Source organism: Protopterus annectens, chromosome 1.part0, assembly GCF_019279795.1.
Source record: "Protopterus annectens isolate FY-2018-M chromosome 1.part0, PAN1.0, whole genome shotgun sequence".
In the NCBI taxonomy this organism is placed as follows: domain Eukaryota; kingdom Metazoa; phylum Chordata; order Ceratodontiformes; family Protopteridae; genus Protopterus; species Protopterus annectens.
This window is the reverse complement of record NC_056725.1, coordinates 539685952-539702841: the sequence shown is the minus strand read 5'-3', so window position 1 is coordinate 539702841 and position 16890 is coordinate 539685952. Positions and strand designations below refer to the sequence as shown.

Here is a 16890-nt window from a genome sequence, read left to right as displayed (position 1 = left end):
TATGTACCACATTACTGTTGTGTTGTCCGTTCTTATCAATAGTTGACCTGGTTGCAGAAGGTCTTTGAAAGCTGTAATAGCATTTATTACTGCTAGCATTTCCTTTTGATTGATGTGAAGGTGCTTTTCTTTTTGGGACCATTTGCCCTGAATGCACCGATCTGTCATGTACGCCCCCCAGGCGTAGTCCGAGGCGTCTGTTGTGATGACTTGATTTGCTTGAGGCTTGGTGAATGGGAGACCTGTGTTTGCTTGGCATGCTTGAGCCCACCACAGAAATTACTTTTGAAGACATGGAATTAGTGGTATTATTGTTTCCAAACTGTGGCTGTGTTGAGACCATAGGTTTTTCAGGTACCATTGAAGTTTCCTCATATGCAGCTTTGCACATGGGATTAGTAAAATGCAAGATGCCATGAATCCCAGAGCCTGCAGGATTTTCCTTGCCGTCAGCCTGGTGCAATTTGCTAGTGCTCTGAAGTATTGAGTTAGTTGCCCCTGCTTCTCTGGCGTGAGGTAGGCCATCTGGGTGTTTGTGTCCAAGTTGGCACCCAGGAAAATTATTTTCCGAGAGGGTATTAGCCTTGATTTCTCTTTGTTGACTGTGTATCCCAGAGAATTCAACAACATTATTACATAAGCCAGATGTTTCAGAAGAATGTGTTTGCTGTCCGCTTGGATCAGGCAGTCGTCCAAATAAGGGTATATTTGTATCCCTTGAAGTCTGCAGTAGGCAATTACTGATGCCAGGCATTTCGTGAATACTCTGGGCGCAGCAGATAAGCCAAAGGGCAATGCAGAGAATTGATAATGGGTTGAACCTGCAAGAAATCTGAGGTATCTTCTGCAATTTTGTCTGATTGGGACATGCAGGTATGCCTCCTTGAGGTCCAATGTTACCAGCCAAGACTCCTTGCCCAGCATGGGAAGAAGCTGCTGTAGAGTGAGCATCTTGAATTTTGGTACGAGTAGAAATGTGTTTAGGATGGATAGGTCCAAAATAGGTCTCCAATCTTTTCCCTTCCTTGGTACCAGGAATAGTCTGGAATAAAAACCTTGACCTTGTTCGTGCGTAGGCACCTCTTGAATAGCTTTCATGTCTATGAGATCTGCAATTTGTCTTTGTGCCTCTGCCTTTTGATTGTGTGGCAGGTTTGGCATGCCTCTCATTTTTGGAAGGGTGTGAAAATGGAATCTGTAGCCTCTGTTTATAATGTCCAGGATCCATTTGTCTTTTGTGACAATATGCCAATTTTTTGAAAATAATGCCAGTTTTCCGCCTAAGGGTGCTGCCATTTGAGTCTTGCTTGGCATGCAAAGGGGAAAGTCATTGGGCTTGCTTTCTGAAAGGTTGCGAGTTATCCTCACCACCTCTTTGTGTAGGAGCTTGCCATTGTCTGGCTCTAAACGATCCTTGGGATTGCCCTCTGCCCCTCGGGCGCCTGTATCTACCTCTTTGGGGTCTGTCCGTGGCTGGAAAGGACCAATTTTTGGAAGGCCAATTTCTACTGAAACGCGGGGGTTGTACCTGTAGAAAATCTTTCACAGTTTGCATTGATTTAGCCTTTTCCTCCGTTTTCCTTAATACCTCCTCAGCATTAGTACCAAATAATACATCCTTTTGTAGAGGGGCATCTAGTAATTTAGCTTTGACATGATCTGGCAAGGTTTGTTCCTTGAGCCAGGCATGTCTACGTATGACTGATCCTGTAACAGCAGCTCTACATGAGGCCTCTAGAGCATCAAAACCACATTGTAAGGTATGTTTACCCACTTGTTCTGCACTATGCATCAAATCCTGCAACTCCTTCAAGTCTGGTTGTTCAGGTTGTGACATTTTACTTTTCAATTGTGATAAGAAAAACTGTTGGTACTTAAGCATATGGAACTGACAGTTTAATGCCCTCATGGTTAAGGTAGCCGAGGTATATACCTTTTTCCCCCACCTTTTAAGGATCTGGAATCTCTCTCGGAAGGTAATGGATTTTTAGCAGTGGAGGCCTTAATTCCCTTGGGGCCCTGTGAGATTGTTTCTGGGTCAGCAGCATGGCTTTTGTATAGAAATTGGTGTGAGTCAGGAACCCTGTAGTACCTGTCAGGCTTGACTGGGGCTGGAGGTAGAGAATCCGGGTTAAGGCAGGCCTCCGAGTACACATCATCTAATATGTCCAAGACAGGAGGTATAGCCAGAGGCCTGTGCTGAGGTAGCAAGAGAAATTCCCTAAGCCTTTTTTCTTGGAATCCGAATAATCTTGGCCTTCCCAGTGGAAGTGTTCCCTTAAGGTATGCAAAGTTTCCCCAAATGAGTAATCCTCTGGGGGGGAAACAGAGGGAATGGACTTCTCTGCATCAGTGTCTTCAAAAGGGGAGTAAGAATGTTCCTGATCATCAGAGTGCTCTGAAATAATGGAGCCCTGATCAGAGGAGGGGGATTCTTCCTCCACTCTGGGCCTTTTGTCCAGGGGGGGTTGAGAACCCCTGATAAGAGTAATTAAATCCTCAGCCATTTTAAGCATCTGTTTTTTAGGCATGGGGCCTGGAGATGGGCCCTGTGTAGCTTGTCTCTTGGAATGCATGGCTGCTTTAGACTTAGTGAAAGCCTTGATGGAAAAAGTAGATGAAGGTCTGAAGACACATTGAGAGGAGGTAGACCTGTCCACATTTTGAGATTCACCGCCAAGAGTGGCTTTGGTATCTGTAGTCGGGGTGTGGGCCGAGGAGCCTGCGACCTCGGGCACAGGAGACACCGCCAATGAAGTGCCGTCGGTAGTCAGGGGCTGCGTAGGCGCCTCGCTGAGAACCGGACCACGTGTAGTCGGCTTTGGCGTGGTGTCGGTAGAGGCCGCGGACCTCGTGTGTCAGTCCTTATCTTTGCGCTTTTTAGACAAAACTGGAGTCGGAGTACCCGACGACATAATATAGTTAAATGTTTTTCCAAAATAATGCCGGGCGAACTCCGCCCGACGCTTAATGGTGCGTTTGTTGAATGTAGCACAAAAGCGACAAACCGAGACGTCGTGGTCTGGGCCTAAACAAGGAATACAGAGGGAATGGAAATCCTTAAGCGGTATTTGCTTCCCACATGAAATACAATTATTAACTTTGTCTGACATCGGTCTGAGGCAAGAAAAGTTTCCCCAACGGGGTACTTAGCTTTCAAGAAGACTTCGGTTGCAAAATTTTCGTAATTTCAGGAGCTGGCCGACCGGCACTTGCGAACTGCTTCTGCTTCGGGCACCGCGCGGCAAGAAAGACTGAAGAAAATGGCGTCGGCTGGTTCTTTTATACCCCTGTCGCACTGACGCCAGGGAAGAAGCGACGACAACCGACGCCGGACCTAGACTTTGGAATTCGGCCGACCGAGGACCTGCCTGACGGCAGGAGAACCCATCTGTTATGACTGCAGCTGTATGCACGATGAACATGAGGTGACAGCAACCGACGCCGGACCAGGACTTTTGAATTCAGGCCGACTGCGGGTAGCCTGCCAACAGGATAACACAAGTGTAATGACTGCAACAGTGAAACACGATGAACATCGAGTATGTAGTCTGCTCTGGTGAGCAGACACCCTGAGGAGCAAAGTACAGAATCTTAATAAATGGGGTTTAATGGAAAGCATTTCCAGTGACTTGAATGATAAATTAAACAAAAAATTATTATCATTATTCTGAATGTTTATTTTGTATGTTTGCAGGTAAGAAGCTCTGTGTCTTTGAGTTGCTTATTTGGCTAGGTTCCTTAAAGTGATTAATTTTTGTTTTTCTTCTTCTGAAGTGACTAATTTAAAACATCTCCAAGAAGCATCTCTAACTTTAAATTAATTTTAACTATTTAGTAATGCAAAGATTTTGTTCAAGTCTTATAATTTTAGGAAAGCATTTATTCTGTTAACACTTGCATATGTGAGAGTTCTGCTTTTTTTTAATTTGTGTGTGTGTGTGTGTGTGCGGGGGGTGATGACAGGTGTCCAGTTTATTTTTCAGGGTTCTTGATGTGATGCTGTAATATTTTCAGGAGGCTGGGTTTAAAGGTACTTAGTTTGGAAAGGAAGTTTATTGGTGGAAAGGATAAAGTAAAAGGAGATGGAACAGCGGTCATGTATAGACGGAAGGATGGAAATGTATTTCATGTTATTGGGAATGTTGGTAATGAGGTTAAGGATGACTATTAACCTGTTGGGTCTTGGTGGATTTTTAGCTTGGTGAAATTACTGTCATTAAGGTAGTTTAGTATGAGGGGTTTGACTAGGCCGCAGTCTCCCACAATGACAGTGTATTTCTAGGGTCTGTATTCAAAGGATATTCAGTTTGACAGGATTTTGAACTTACCAAATATGCATGAAGATAGAAGGTAAACTAAGATAAGATAAAGGCTGTAATGAATTTTCTAGACAACCAGTTACTGACAAGTGTATTTTTTTTTTTTGAGGGGGTGGTGGTTACAGGTCTGGTTTTGAGGTGGCTTATTAGTATGATGTTTATTCCTGTGGAAAGTATGATGGAAAACCTAAAAATGTGGCTTTAAATTGGGTGTATGCTTTGTTTATGGTTAAGGTGTTTGCCTTACAAACACAAGGTACAGGGTTTGAGTCTCACAAGAGATAATTGGCTAGGCTTAAAATAGCTCACAAGGGCAGTTAGCCTAGTACTGTTCTATGAAACTATTATGTGCTGTGGTACAGCTAGTAGCCAAAGTGAGGCTGGCAGAAGTTTTGCTGGCTAACTGGTCCTACTGAGTGAGAGTAAATTAATTAGGGAAACTACTGATCAAGAGGAATGTATTTTAATACGAGAATGTAGTTTAGACTGAAATAGACTTTTTTCATCGTTTTAAAAACCGTGAAGGCAGCAAAACCACATACTGTATATATTTTGGTAAATCACAGTCAACCAGAATTATATTGCAATCTAATTTCTCATGCTATACCAATATCAGTTACACTTCTGCACCTGTTAGCTAATTTATAAAAAGTACAGTTGTGTACACTTACCATAAATGTAGATGTTCGAGTGTATTCACTGTTGCAGTTATTACATTTGGGTAATCTGCTGGCAGGTTTCCCTCAGTCGGCCTGAATTCCTAAGTCATCAGGGGTATAAAACATGCAGCCAATGCCATTTTCTTTAGTTTTTCTTGCCCCCGATGTCAGGTGCCCCCAAAAAGGTAGCAGTATTTATATATATATATAGATATATCTATATATATATATATATATATATATATATATATATATATATATATCTATATCTATATATATATACACACATGCAAATACACCACATAGGTTGTAGAAGATAGAGAAGGAAAGATAAACTGTAGAATGACAGGGGGATGGCGGGAGGGTAACCTGGACTGCAACAATGAATACACTCGAACATCTACATTTATGATAAGTGTACACAACTGTACTATGTTCTTCGTGTTTCACTGTTGTAGTCATTACATTTGGGTAGAATCCCAAAGCTATGGTTGGGAGGCTGGAGCTAAACAGCATTAGGTGCGGCTATAAGGCCCTGCAGCACTGCAGTGACAAAGCCTGCCCTAGACTTAGAGTAGAGAGGCAAATGGTAATGCTTTGTAAAGGTGTGAACAGAACTCCAAGTAGCTGCCTCTAGAATGTCTTTGGTTGGTACCCCTCTGAGAAAGGCTGCCGAAGTAGCTGCAGCTCTGGTGGAATGAGACCTAATGCCCTTGGGCACAGGTTTACCATGGTGCGAGTAGCAGAAACGGATGCAGTGGCTTATCCACTTTGAAATTGTCTGCTTTGAGATAGCCTTTCCTTCTGACCTTGCAGCATATGACACTAGTAATTGCTCAGTTTTTCTTAGAGCTTTTGTCCTGCTCAAGTAGAATCTTAGCTGTCTGTGTACGTCCAAGAAATGCAGAATTCTCTCCCCTTTGTTCTGCGGATTTGGATAAAAAGTTGGCAGATGAATTGTTTGGTTAAGAAACACACTGGAAACCACCTTAGGTATAAAAGTAGGATTTGTCCTCAGAGACACCCTGTCTGGGTAAAATATGACAAAAGGCTCTACAGCCATGACGGCCTGCAGCTCTGAATCCCTTCTTGCTGAAGTAATCGCTAGTAGCAGGGCTGTCTTCCATGATAAGAACTTTATATAAGCGGTAGCGGCTGGTTCAAATGGTGGCAGGGTGAGCTTTTCCAACACATAATTGAGGTCCCATGCAGGTAATGGTGATCTTCTAGGGGGCCTTAGGTTTTTGGCTCCTCTAAGATACTGCTTTAGTAAGGGATAAGAAAAGATTGGTGGCTCTGTATTGTAATGAGCCGAAATGGCAGAGGCATGGATTTTGATTGATGCGAAAGATAGGCCTTTGTCAAGCATCTCAGTTAAGTATTGTAATATCTGAGGAATACGTGGTTCTGCTGTATCAGTTCCTTGTGCTCGATTCCAAGCACAAAATCTCTTCCATTTGTCAGCATACGATTTTTGAGTACTAGGCCTTCTGGCTTCCAAAATGACATCCATCACAGCTTTACTGAGAGGTGTCGTTGGTATGATTACATGATTAGCCATGCTGCCAGGTTCAGAGTCTGTAGTTAATTGTGCAGGATATGATTGTTTTGCTGGGACAGTAGTTGTGGTCTTTGAGGCAAGGTCCAAGCTGGGTATTGAGACAAGCTCCTTAGGAATGGGTACCAGTATTGGCGGGGCCAGTCCGGGGCAATTAATATCATCTTTGGCTTCTCTTGTCTGACTTTTAGGAGGACCTTGGGTAGAAGAGGCAGAGGAGGAAAGGCACAAACTGACAGGTTTTTCCAACTGAAAGAAAGGGCGCCCACTTTCCATGCTTGTCTGTGATAAGTCCTTGTGCAGAATCTTTTCAGTTGATAATTTTGAGGAGAGGCAAATAGATCTATGTCTGGGCTCCCCCATTTCTCTGCTATCATGCTGAATACTTGTGGATTTAGTTTCCACTCGTGAGGATCCATAAGATTTCTGCTTAAATCGTCTACCAGAGTGTTCTGTTTTCCTGGCAGGAATTGAGCCTGAAGATTTATCTGGAAGGTCAAAGCTGTGTCCCACAGTGCCATGGCTAATCTGCAAAGCGGGTATGAGTGTGTGCCCCCTTGCTTGTTTATATACCACATGACTGTGGTGTTGTCCGTCTTTATCAGTAGTTGTCCTAGAAGAAGCAAGTCCTTGAATGCTGTTAGGGCATTTTGAACGGCTAGCATCTCTTTCTGGTTGATCTGTAGATGCATTTGATTTGGTGCCCATATGCCCTGAATGCATCTTCCTGCCATGTGGGCCCCCCAGGCATAATCTGATGCGTCTGTTGTTAAGGTTTGGCTGGCAGGGGGTAGAGTGAAGGGCCGTCCCATGTTTTGGTGACAGGCCTTTGCCCACCATAGAAGCTCCTGTTGCAGGCAGGGGATGAAAGGAATCATTGTTTCCAGACTGTGTGAATGCTGACTCCATAAAGTTTTTAGGTACCATTGAAGTTTCCTCATATGTAGTATTGCATATGGAATTAGTAGGATGCAGGATGCCATGAAGCCCAGAGCCTGCAGAATTTGTCTTGCAGAAGACTGGGTTTTTGTTGCCTTTGTTTGTCTAGCGTGAGGTAAGCCATCTGGGCAGTTGTATGCAACCTTGCACCCAGGAATGTTATCTTTTGAGAGGGCATCAGATGTGATTTCTTTTCGTTTATTGTGTACCCTAGGCAAGCTAGAAGCCTTTTCACAAAAGCCAGGTGTCGTAGAAGAGTGTCCTTGTTCTCTGCTTGAATGGGACAGTTGTCCAAGTAAGGATAAATTTGAATACATCTTTGTCTGCAAAATGAAATTACTGGTGCCAGGCACTTTGTAAAGACCCTGGGCGCAGTAGATAAGCCAATGGGCAGTGCAGAGAATTGGTAATGTAGTAAGCCAGCCTTAAATCTGAGGTATCTTCTGCACGACTGTCTTATTGGGACATGCAGGTATGCCTCTTTTAAGTCTAAAGTCTCCAGCCAAGCATTCTTGCCCAGCATGGGCAGAAGCTGTTGCAAACTGAGCATTTTGAATTTTGGAATGTCCAGGTATGTGTTCAAAATCGATAAATCCAGTACTGGCCGCCAGGCCTTGTCCTTTCTGGGTACCAAGAACAGTCTTGAGTAAAAACCTTGTCCTTTTTCCTGTTCTGGTACCATCTGAATGGCCCCCATATCCATGAGGGACGTAACCTGTTTCTGTGCCTCTGTCCATTGGTTTTTTGTCAGGTCTGGCCAACCATTTGTCATTGGCAGAGTGTGGAAATGGAATCTGTATCCCTGTGATACGATGTTCAGTACCCACTTGTCCTGGGTTATTAACTGCCAATTTTGAGCAAAAAGTGCTAATTTTCCCCTTATGGGTGCTGCCAAAAGATAAGTGCTTGGTGTAGGCAGAGGGAAGTCATTGGGATTGCTTTCTGTAAGTTTGCGCTTTATCTCCTCCAGATTTGGAGGTGGATGCGCCCCATTGCTTTGACCTGTATGAGTCTTGAGCCTGGTACCAGGAACCCTTAGGGTGTCTGGATTTGCCCCTTTGAGCTCTGTCTGACACAGGAAAGGACCAATTTTTTGTAGGCCAGTGTCTACTGAATCTAGGTGGCTGCACTTGTAAGAAATCTTTAACAGTTTTCAAGGACTTAGCTTTGTCTTCCATTTTCTTTAAAACCTCTTCTGCCTTAATACCAAACAGAGAATCATGCTGTAAAGGTGCATCTAGTAATTTAGCTTTTACATGATCAGGCAAATTCTGTTCCTTTAACCAGGCATGCCTCCTAATCACAGATTCAGTAACTGTGGCTCTGCAGGAGGCCTCTAAAGAATCAAAACCACATTGCAAAGTATGCTTTCCAACTTGTTCAGCTGCATGCAATAATTCCTGCAAATCCTTATTTTCTGCACGTTCTGAAATCAACATCATTTTCTGATTCAGCAATCCCAGAACATGTTGGTACTTAAGCATATGAAATTGACAGTTTAAGGCTCTGATTGCCAAGGTTGCAGAAGTATAAACCTTTTTTCCCCATCTCCCCAGCGCCCTGGAATCTCTGTCAGAGGGGGTAGGGTTTTTTGCTGTTGAGGCCTTAGGACCCTGTGAAATAGTTTCAGGATCAGCAGCAGGGTTTCTATATAAAGATTTATGAGAGTCAGGGACCCTGCAATACCTGTCAGACTTACTAGGCGCCGGAGGTAAGGAGTCAGGGGTCAGGCTTGAGTCTGAAAAAACATCACCCACAATGTCTAACACAGGGGGAATGGCTAAAGGCTAGTGCTGAGGGAGGAGGAGGAAATCCCTGAGCCTCTTTTTTGATTCTGAGAAGTCTTGACTCTCCCAGTGAAAATGCTCCCTCAAAGTATGCATGGTTTCTCCAAATGAATAATCCTCCGGAGGAGATGCAGATGGAATAGACTCCTCAGCATCAGAATCCTCATAGGGAGGTAAAGATAATTCCTGATCAGAAGAGGAATCAGAATAGAAACCTGATCTGAAAATTCATAGTCAGTGTCTTGCCTAGCTAGGCCTCTTATCAGGAGGGGGGGGGATGGGTACCCCTGATCAAAGTAATAAGGTCTTCAGCTATTTTGATAATCTATTTTTTAGGCATAGAGGCCTGTGCACGTGGCTCAGGTGTCGTTTTTTTAGCTTTAGAAGGTGTCTTTGCCTTTGGTTTTGCAGCTTTCGTCGGTTTGATGTAAAAATGTTGAAGTCTGAATACACCCTCAGAAGCTGGTGCCTGCTCAGCGGTTCCGGAACCATCTGAGGGAGATGCATCTGTCGGTCCAATACCTTGAGCATCTTGCAGCATGCCTGACTCCACATGGGAGTCGGTAGAGACCTGCGACTCGAAGGTAGCGGGTATCAGGGGCTGCGAAAGCGCCTCACTGAGTACCGGCGACTGGCTTAGGAGAAGCTTCGTCGTCTGTTTTGGATCTCGACTGCCTTTCTCTGACCTTTTCTTTGTGTTTTTTATGTACTCCGGTAGTCGGACTGCTATCCGACGACATCTCTGGGTAGTTAAATCGGTTTCCAAAATACTTAGATGCAAAAATATAGCGACGCTTAATAGTGCATTGGTTAAATCTAGCACAAAACCGACAGCCAGGCACATTGTGGTCAGGGCCTAGGCAAGGAATACAGTATAAATGGAAATCCTTATGAGGTATTTGCTTCCCACGAGTAATTCAATTATTAACTTTTTCTGACATCGGTAAAAAGCAAGAAAAAAGTTTCCCCAACGGGGTACTTAGCTTTATTTTAGACTTCGGTTCTGTAACTCAAACGCGAATATTTCAGTAGTCGGCCGACCGGCACTTGCAAAATGCTTCTGCTTCAGGCACCGTGCGGCAATAAAGACTAAAGAAAATGGCATCGGCTGCATGTTTTATACCCCTGACGACCTGACATCATGGAAGAGAAGACAGCAACAGACGCAGGACCCAAGACTTTGGAATTCAGGCTGACTGAGGGCAGCCTGCCAGCAGATTACCCAAATGTAATGACAAACACGAAGAACATCTGAAAAGAATGTTCATGACCTTTGTAAATCATTATTATCCTTTTGGGTTCAACTTCGTGATCTGCAGATTTAACATGCTACTGATCTACTGTTACATTACATTTTTTAAGTGACCCCCTTCACCTCCTCATCCTTGAGGAACCACTCTCCTCCAATAGGGCCATCTTGGTCAACAAAATACATAACAAATGGCTCAGGATTAACCACAGTGTCTTTTAGCCATCTGAAAAGGAAACATACACAAAAGTATTATTAAACCTCACATAGTACACTATTTATAAAAATCCTCCTACTAAAAAAGGAATGTGCAACATAGAAAAAGTACCAGAGAGAAAAACCTTATGCTTGCATAACATCTTGAAAATAACAAGTGGAAGGAATTAAATGCATTACCAAAAATCTGTTTCATACTGCCGGGTGAGGGATCTCACGAAATGAACAACTGCAACCAATCTGAGGTTTGTACAGGAAACCAAGAAAGCTTCAGTTTTAATAGTTTTAACTTTGAATGCTATTAACTGCTTCATAAACAACTGGTTACACATCAAAAGCATAAAATAATTTTATATATGAAGATCCTTACCATTTGTTTGAATAGCTGCAGATATGTTTTCACTAAGGCACTTGTAGACATTCAACATATCTAAGTAAATTCTCCCAAGTTGGATCACAAAAGGATGCCCAACTGCTTTGCAAGCACGTACATTTGTCTTAAGGATGCTGCCAAGCTGTTTTACAGTTTCTGGGTCCTTTAGAATGTCAACATTCTGTAAACATATCAAAATATCAATAATTTATACACCTGATGAAAATGCAAACCAGGAAAAAACTTTATATGCAGCTCACTAGCATAAATTTATAGAAGGTATTAAATCACATGAATGTGAAAGTACAGTTTTGTACCTACCATAAATGTAGATGTTCAAGAGTAAACACTGCTGCAGTCATTACACTTGGGTTATCCTGCCGTCAGGCGGTTTCCCAGTCGGCCTGAGTTCCAAAGTCTTGGTCCGGCGTAGGTTGCTGTTTCCTCCTCCCTGACGTCAGTGCGACAGGGGTATATAAGATGCAGCCGACGCCGTTTTCTTCAGTTTTTCTTGCCCCAAACGTCAGGTGCCCCCAAATAGGTAGGCAATTCAAATCGCAAACAACAACTTCCAGTTACCAGCAAATACTCCCCAAAGGTAGTAAAGGGTAGAAGGCATAGGTACATACCAGCAAGTAAGAGGGGAAGGAGGGAGGGTAACCTGGACTGCAGCAGTGTTTACACTCGAACATCTACATTTATGGTAGGTACAAAACTGTACTATGTTCATCGTGTTGCACTGCTGCAGTCATTACACTTGGTTGGAATCCCAAAGCTGAGGTAGGGAGGCTGGTTCTATAAGGCATTAGGGGGTGGCTATAAAGCCCTGCAGCACAGCAGTGGCGAAGCCAGCTCTGGATTTGGAGTATAAAGGCAAATGGTAATGCTTGGTGAAGGTATGCACAGAACTCCATGTTGCTGCTTACAAAATATCCTTGGTAGGTACTCCTCTGAGGTAGGCAGTTGAAGTGGCTGTTGCCCTGGTGGAGTGAGATCTAATGCTGCTAGCTACAAGTTTCCCATGGTGAGTATAGCAGAAACATATACAATGTCCTATCCATTTTGAGATAGTTTGTTTTGAAATGGCTTTCCCCTGTGCTCCTGCAGCATATGCTACCAATAATTGGTCAGATTTTCTGAAAGCTTTGGTTTTGTCCAAGTAGAAGAGTAACTGCCAGTGAATGTCCAAAGAATGTAGTAGTCTCTCCCCTTTGTTCTGTGGTTTTGGATAGAAAGTTGGCAAGTGAATAGTTTGGTTTAGAGCCACACTTGATACCACCTTTGGCATAAAAGTAGGGTTAGTTATTAAAGACAACCTGTCCTGGTGGAAAATGAGGAAAGGTTCCACTGCCATTAGTGCCTGTAATTCTGAAAGTCTTCGTGCTGATGTTATTGCCAGTAACAGAGCAGTTTTTCAAGAGATGTATTTTAATTCTGCTGTGTGAGCTGGCTCAAAAGGAGGTAAAGTTAATTTTTCCAAAACAAAGTTGAGGTAGGTGCTCTACGGGGCGGTCTTATGTTTTTAAGCCCCTCTGAGGAACTGTTTGAGCAAAGGTTTAGAAAAAAATTGGTTGATCTGTGTTGTAATGAGCAGAAATGGCTGAGGCGTGGATCATGATGGATGAGAAGGAGAGGCCCTTGTCCAGCATCTCAGTTAAATATTGAGGTATCTGAGGAATGTTTTGGACAAGAGCGTCAAGGCTGTGCGCCTGGTTCCAGGCACAGAATCTCTTCCATTTATCAGAGTAGGCTTTCCTGGTGCTAGGCCTTCTGGCCTCCAGAATGATATCCATAACAGCTTTGGAGAGAGGCATTGCTTGCTTGACTAAGGAATTTTCCATGCAGCTAGGTTTAAGGTATTTAGCTGGCTGTGAAGTATCTGATTGTTGTGTTGTGTCAGCAAATGTGGGATTTGAGGCAAAATCCAGGGTGGTTCTTGTGCTAAGTTCTTTAAGATTCGGTATCAGTGCTGGCGTGGCCAGTCTGGTGCAATCAGGATCATCTTTGGCTCTTCTTGCCTGGCTTTTATGAGTACCTTTGGAAGGAGAGGTAAAGGAGGGAAAGCGTATACTTGCAGGTTTTTCCAGCTGAATGAGAGGGCATCCACTTTCCATGCTTGTGGCAGTTCATTGGGGATGTAAACAGATCTATGTCCAGGCTCCACCATTTTTGTGTTATCATTCTGAATATTTGCGGATTCAATTCCCATTCGTGGGGATCCATGATGTTTCTGCTTAGGTCGTCTGCCAGTGTGTTTTTCTCTCCTGGCAGGAATTGTGCTTGCAGATGAACTTGGTAGTCTAGAGCTGTGTTCCACAAGGTCATGGCTTGTCTGCAGAGGGGGTAGGAGTGTGTGCCACCTTGCTTGTTTATGTACCACATAACTGTGGTGTTGTCTGTCTTTAGTAGTAGTTGTCCTGGATGCAGCAGATCCTTGAAAGCTATAAGTGCATTTTGTACAGCTAGCATCTCTTTTTGATTGATGTGAAGATGCCTTTGCTCTATGGGCCTCTCACCCTGAATACATTTTCCTGCCATGTGTGCTCCCCAGGCGTAATCCGATGCATCTGTTGTCAGTGTTTGCCTGGCTGTGGGTTGAGTAAAAGACTGTCCCTTGTTGAGGTGACAAGCTTGAGCCCACCATCGAAACTCCTGTTGAAGGCAAGGAATAAGTGGTATAACTGTTTCCAAACTTTGACAATGTTGAGACCATACACTCTTTAGGTACCATTGTAGTTTCCTCATATGCAGTCTGGCATATGGAATTAGTAGTATGCAAGATGCCATGTAACCCAAGGCCTGCAGAATTTTTCTTGCAGGGAGTTGGGTTTTTGTTGCCATCAATTGAAAGTATCGAGTCAGTTGTCCTTGCTTGTCTGGCGTGAGTTAAGCCATCTGGGCCATTGTGTTCAAGCTGGCACCCAGGAATATTATCTGTTGTGAGGGCACTAGTTTTGATTTCTTTTCATTTACTGTGTACCCCAGGCAACTTAAAATCTTTTTTACGAACGCCAGATGCTTTAGAAGAATGTCCTTGCTCTCTGCTTGAATCAGGCAGTTGTCGAGGTATGGATAAATTTGAATTCCTTTTTGCTTGCAAAATGCAATTACTTGTGCCAGGCATTTTCTGAAGACCATGGGCGCAGTAGATAAGCCAAAGGGCAGTGCAGAGAATTGATAGTGCATTGAACCAGCTAGAAATCGGAGGTATCTTCTGCAGTTTTGTCTGATAGGGACATGCAGGCATGCCTCCTTGAGGTCCAAAGTCACGAGCCAAGCTTTCTTGCCCAGCATGGGAAGAAGCTGCTGTAGTGTCAACATTTTGAATTTCGGAACATACAGGTAAGTGTTTAGAGAAGAAAGATCCAGAATGGGTCTCCAGGCTTTGTTCTTTCTAGGAACAAGAAAGGGTCTTGAGTAAAATGCTTGTCCTTGCTCCTGTGGTGGTACCTTTTGAATAGCTCTCATGTCCATGAGTGCTGTAAGTTGTTTTTGAGCCTCTGCCCATTGATTTGGTGGCAGATTTGGCATTCCTTTTAATCTTGGCAGAGTGCGAAAGTGGGACCTGTAACCTTGAGATACAATGTTGAGAACCCATTTGTTTTTGGTGATGCAATGCTAATTGTGATAGAAAAGCGCCAGTTTTCCTCCTAAGGGGGCTGCCAAGAGAGAGCTGTTTGGCAGCTGTAGTGGGAAGTCATTGAGGCTGCTTTTTATAAGGTTGTGGCCTGTCTTCCCCTTCTTTCTGGCCTGGTGTACCCCATTGTCGAGTCCTGTAAGGACCTTGTGCTTGACCTCTACCTCTTGGACGTCTGTATCTGCCCCTTTGAGGTCTGTCTGTGACTGGAAAGGACCAATTCTTTGTTGGCCAATTTCTGTTAAAACGAGGAGGCTGAACCTGTAAGAAATCCTTCACCGTTTGCATAGATTTTGCCTTATCCTCCATCTTCTTTAATACCTCCTCTGCCTTAACTCCAAACAACACATCCCGCTGCAAAGGTGCATCCAATAACTTTGCCTTAACATGATCTGGTAAAGTATGTTCTTTTTAACCAAGCATGCCTTCTAATGACAGAGCCTGTAACTGCTGCTCTACAAGAGGCCTCTAAGGAATCAAACCCACATTGCAAAGTATGTTTTCCCACTTGTTCAGCTGAATGCAATAAATCCTGCATTTCTTTAAAATTAGGAGGATCTGAATCTGGAAGCATCTTTTGTTTCAACTGAGACATCAAAAATTGCTGATATTTTAGCATGTGAAACTGGCAATTTAAGGCTCTCATTGCTAAAGTTGCAGACGTATAAACTTTCTTTCCCCATCTGTCCAATGCTCTGGAATCTGTCAGAGGGAACTGGGTTTTTGCTGATGAGGCCTTAATCCCTTTGGGTCCCTGAAAAATAGTTTCAGGGTCAGCAACAGGGCTTTTATACAGATATTTGTGAGAGTCAGGGACTCTGTAATATCTATCAGGTTTAACTGGGGCTGGAGGTAAGGAGTCAGGGTTTAAGCTGGATTCAGTGTACACATCATCCACAATATCTAACACTGGCGGAATAGCAAGGGGTCTGTGTTGAGGCAATAAAAGGAAGTCTCTGAGCCTTTTCTTGGATTCTGAGTAATCCTGGCCTTCCCAATGGAAATGCTCCCTCATGGTATGTAAGGTCTCCCCCCAAAGGAATAGTCCTCAGGCGGAGAGGCTGATGGAATTGATTCCTCAGCATCAGAATTCTCATAAGGGGGTAAAGAATATCCTAGGTCTGAGGACGAATCTGAAGAAATGGACACCTGGTCGGAAGATTCATAGTCTGCATCCTGTCTGGGCCTTTTATCAGGAGGGGGATGGGACCCCCCTGATCAGGGTGATTAGGTCTTCGGCCATTTTCAGCATTTGTTTCTTAGGCATGGAAGCCTGCCCTGGAGAATGCTGTATTTGTTTCTTTGTTTTTAAGGGGGCCTTAGACTTAGCAGAGGGTTTAATGGTTAACTGGGTAGGTCTGAAAACACCCTCTGAGGCAGTGGATTGCTCAGCTACTTCGGTTCACTCTGAAGGGTTAATTTTGGTAGGCTGAAAACCTAGAACGTCTGAAGGCCCAGCCAGCTCCATGTGGGAGTCGGAGGCGGTCTGTGGAAGCGGTCGTCAGGGGCTGCGTAGGCGCCTCGCTGAAAACCAGAGAACCAGTGACCGGCCTAGAAGAGGCCTCGTCGTCAGTTTTGGGCCTCGGATGCCTGTCCTTGTCTTTGTGTTTTTTATGTATTCCGGTTGTCGGAATCTCCGACGGCATGGTGTAATTGAATTTTCTGCCAAAATAATGTCAGGCAAAATCAAACCAATGTTTAATAGTCCGCTTGTTAAACCTAGCACAAAACCGACAACCAGTGACGTCGTGGTCTCGACCTAGGCATGGAATACAATAGGATTGGAAATCCTTATGAGGTATTTGCTTCCCACAAGAAATACAGTTATTAACGTTTACTGACATCGGTCTGAGGCAAGAAAAAGTTTCCCCAACGAGGTACTTAGCTTTGTAGAAGACTTCGGTTCTGGATTCGGAATGAAAATCTCAGGAGTCTGCCGACCGGCACTTGCGAACTGCTTCTGCTTCGGGCACCGCGTGACAAGACAGACTGAAGAAAATGGCGTTGGCTGCATCTTATATACCCCTGTCGCACCAACGTCAGGGAGGAGGCGACAGCAACCGACGCCGGACCAAGACTTTGGAACTCAGGCCAACTGGGGAACCGCCTGACTGCAGGATATCCCAAGTGTAATGACTGCAGCAGTGTAA

The 16890-nt window shown here is 44.0% G+C and overlaps 1 protein-coding gene across 3 annotated transcripts in view; it reads right to left on the bottom strand.

The window, feature by feature from the left end:
• XPO1 (exportin 1) overlaps positions 1-16890 on the bottom strand; it is a 1770162-nt gene that overhangs the window by 304919 nt on the left and 1448353 nt on the right. For all 3 annotated transcript variants that reach the window (XM_044061196.1, XM_044061203.1, XM_044061211.1), the window contains exon 17: positions 11101-11284. In XM_044061196.1, the coding sequence (XP_043917131.1) occupies positions 11101-11284 (184 nt within the window). The remainder of the gene's footprint in view (positions 1-11100; positions 11285-16890) is intronic.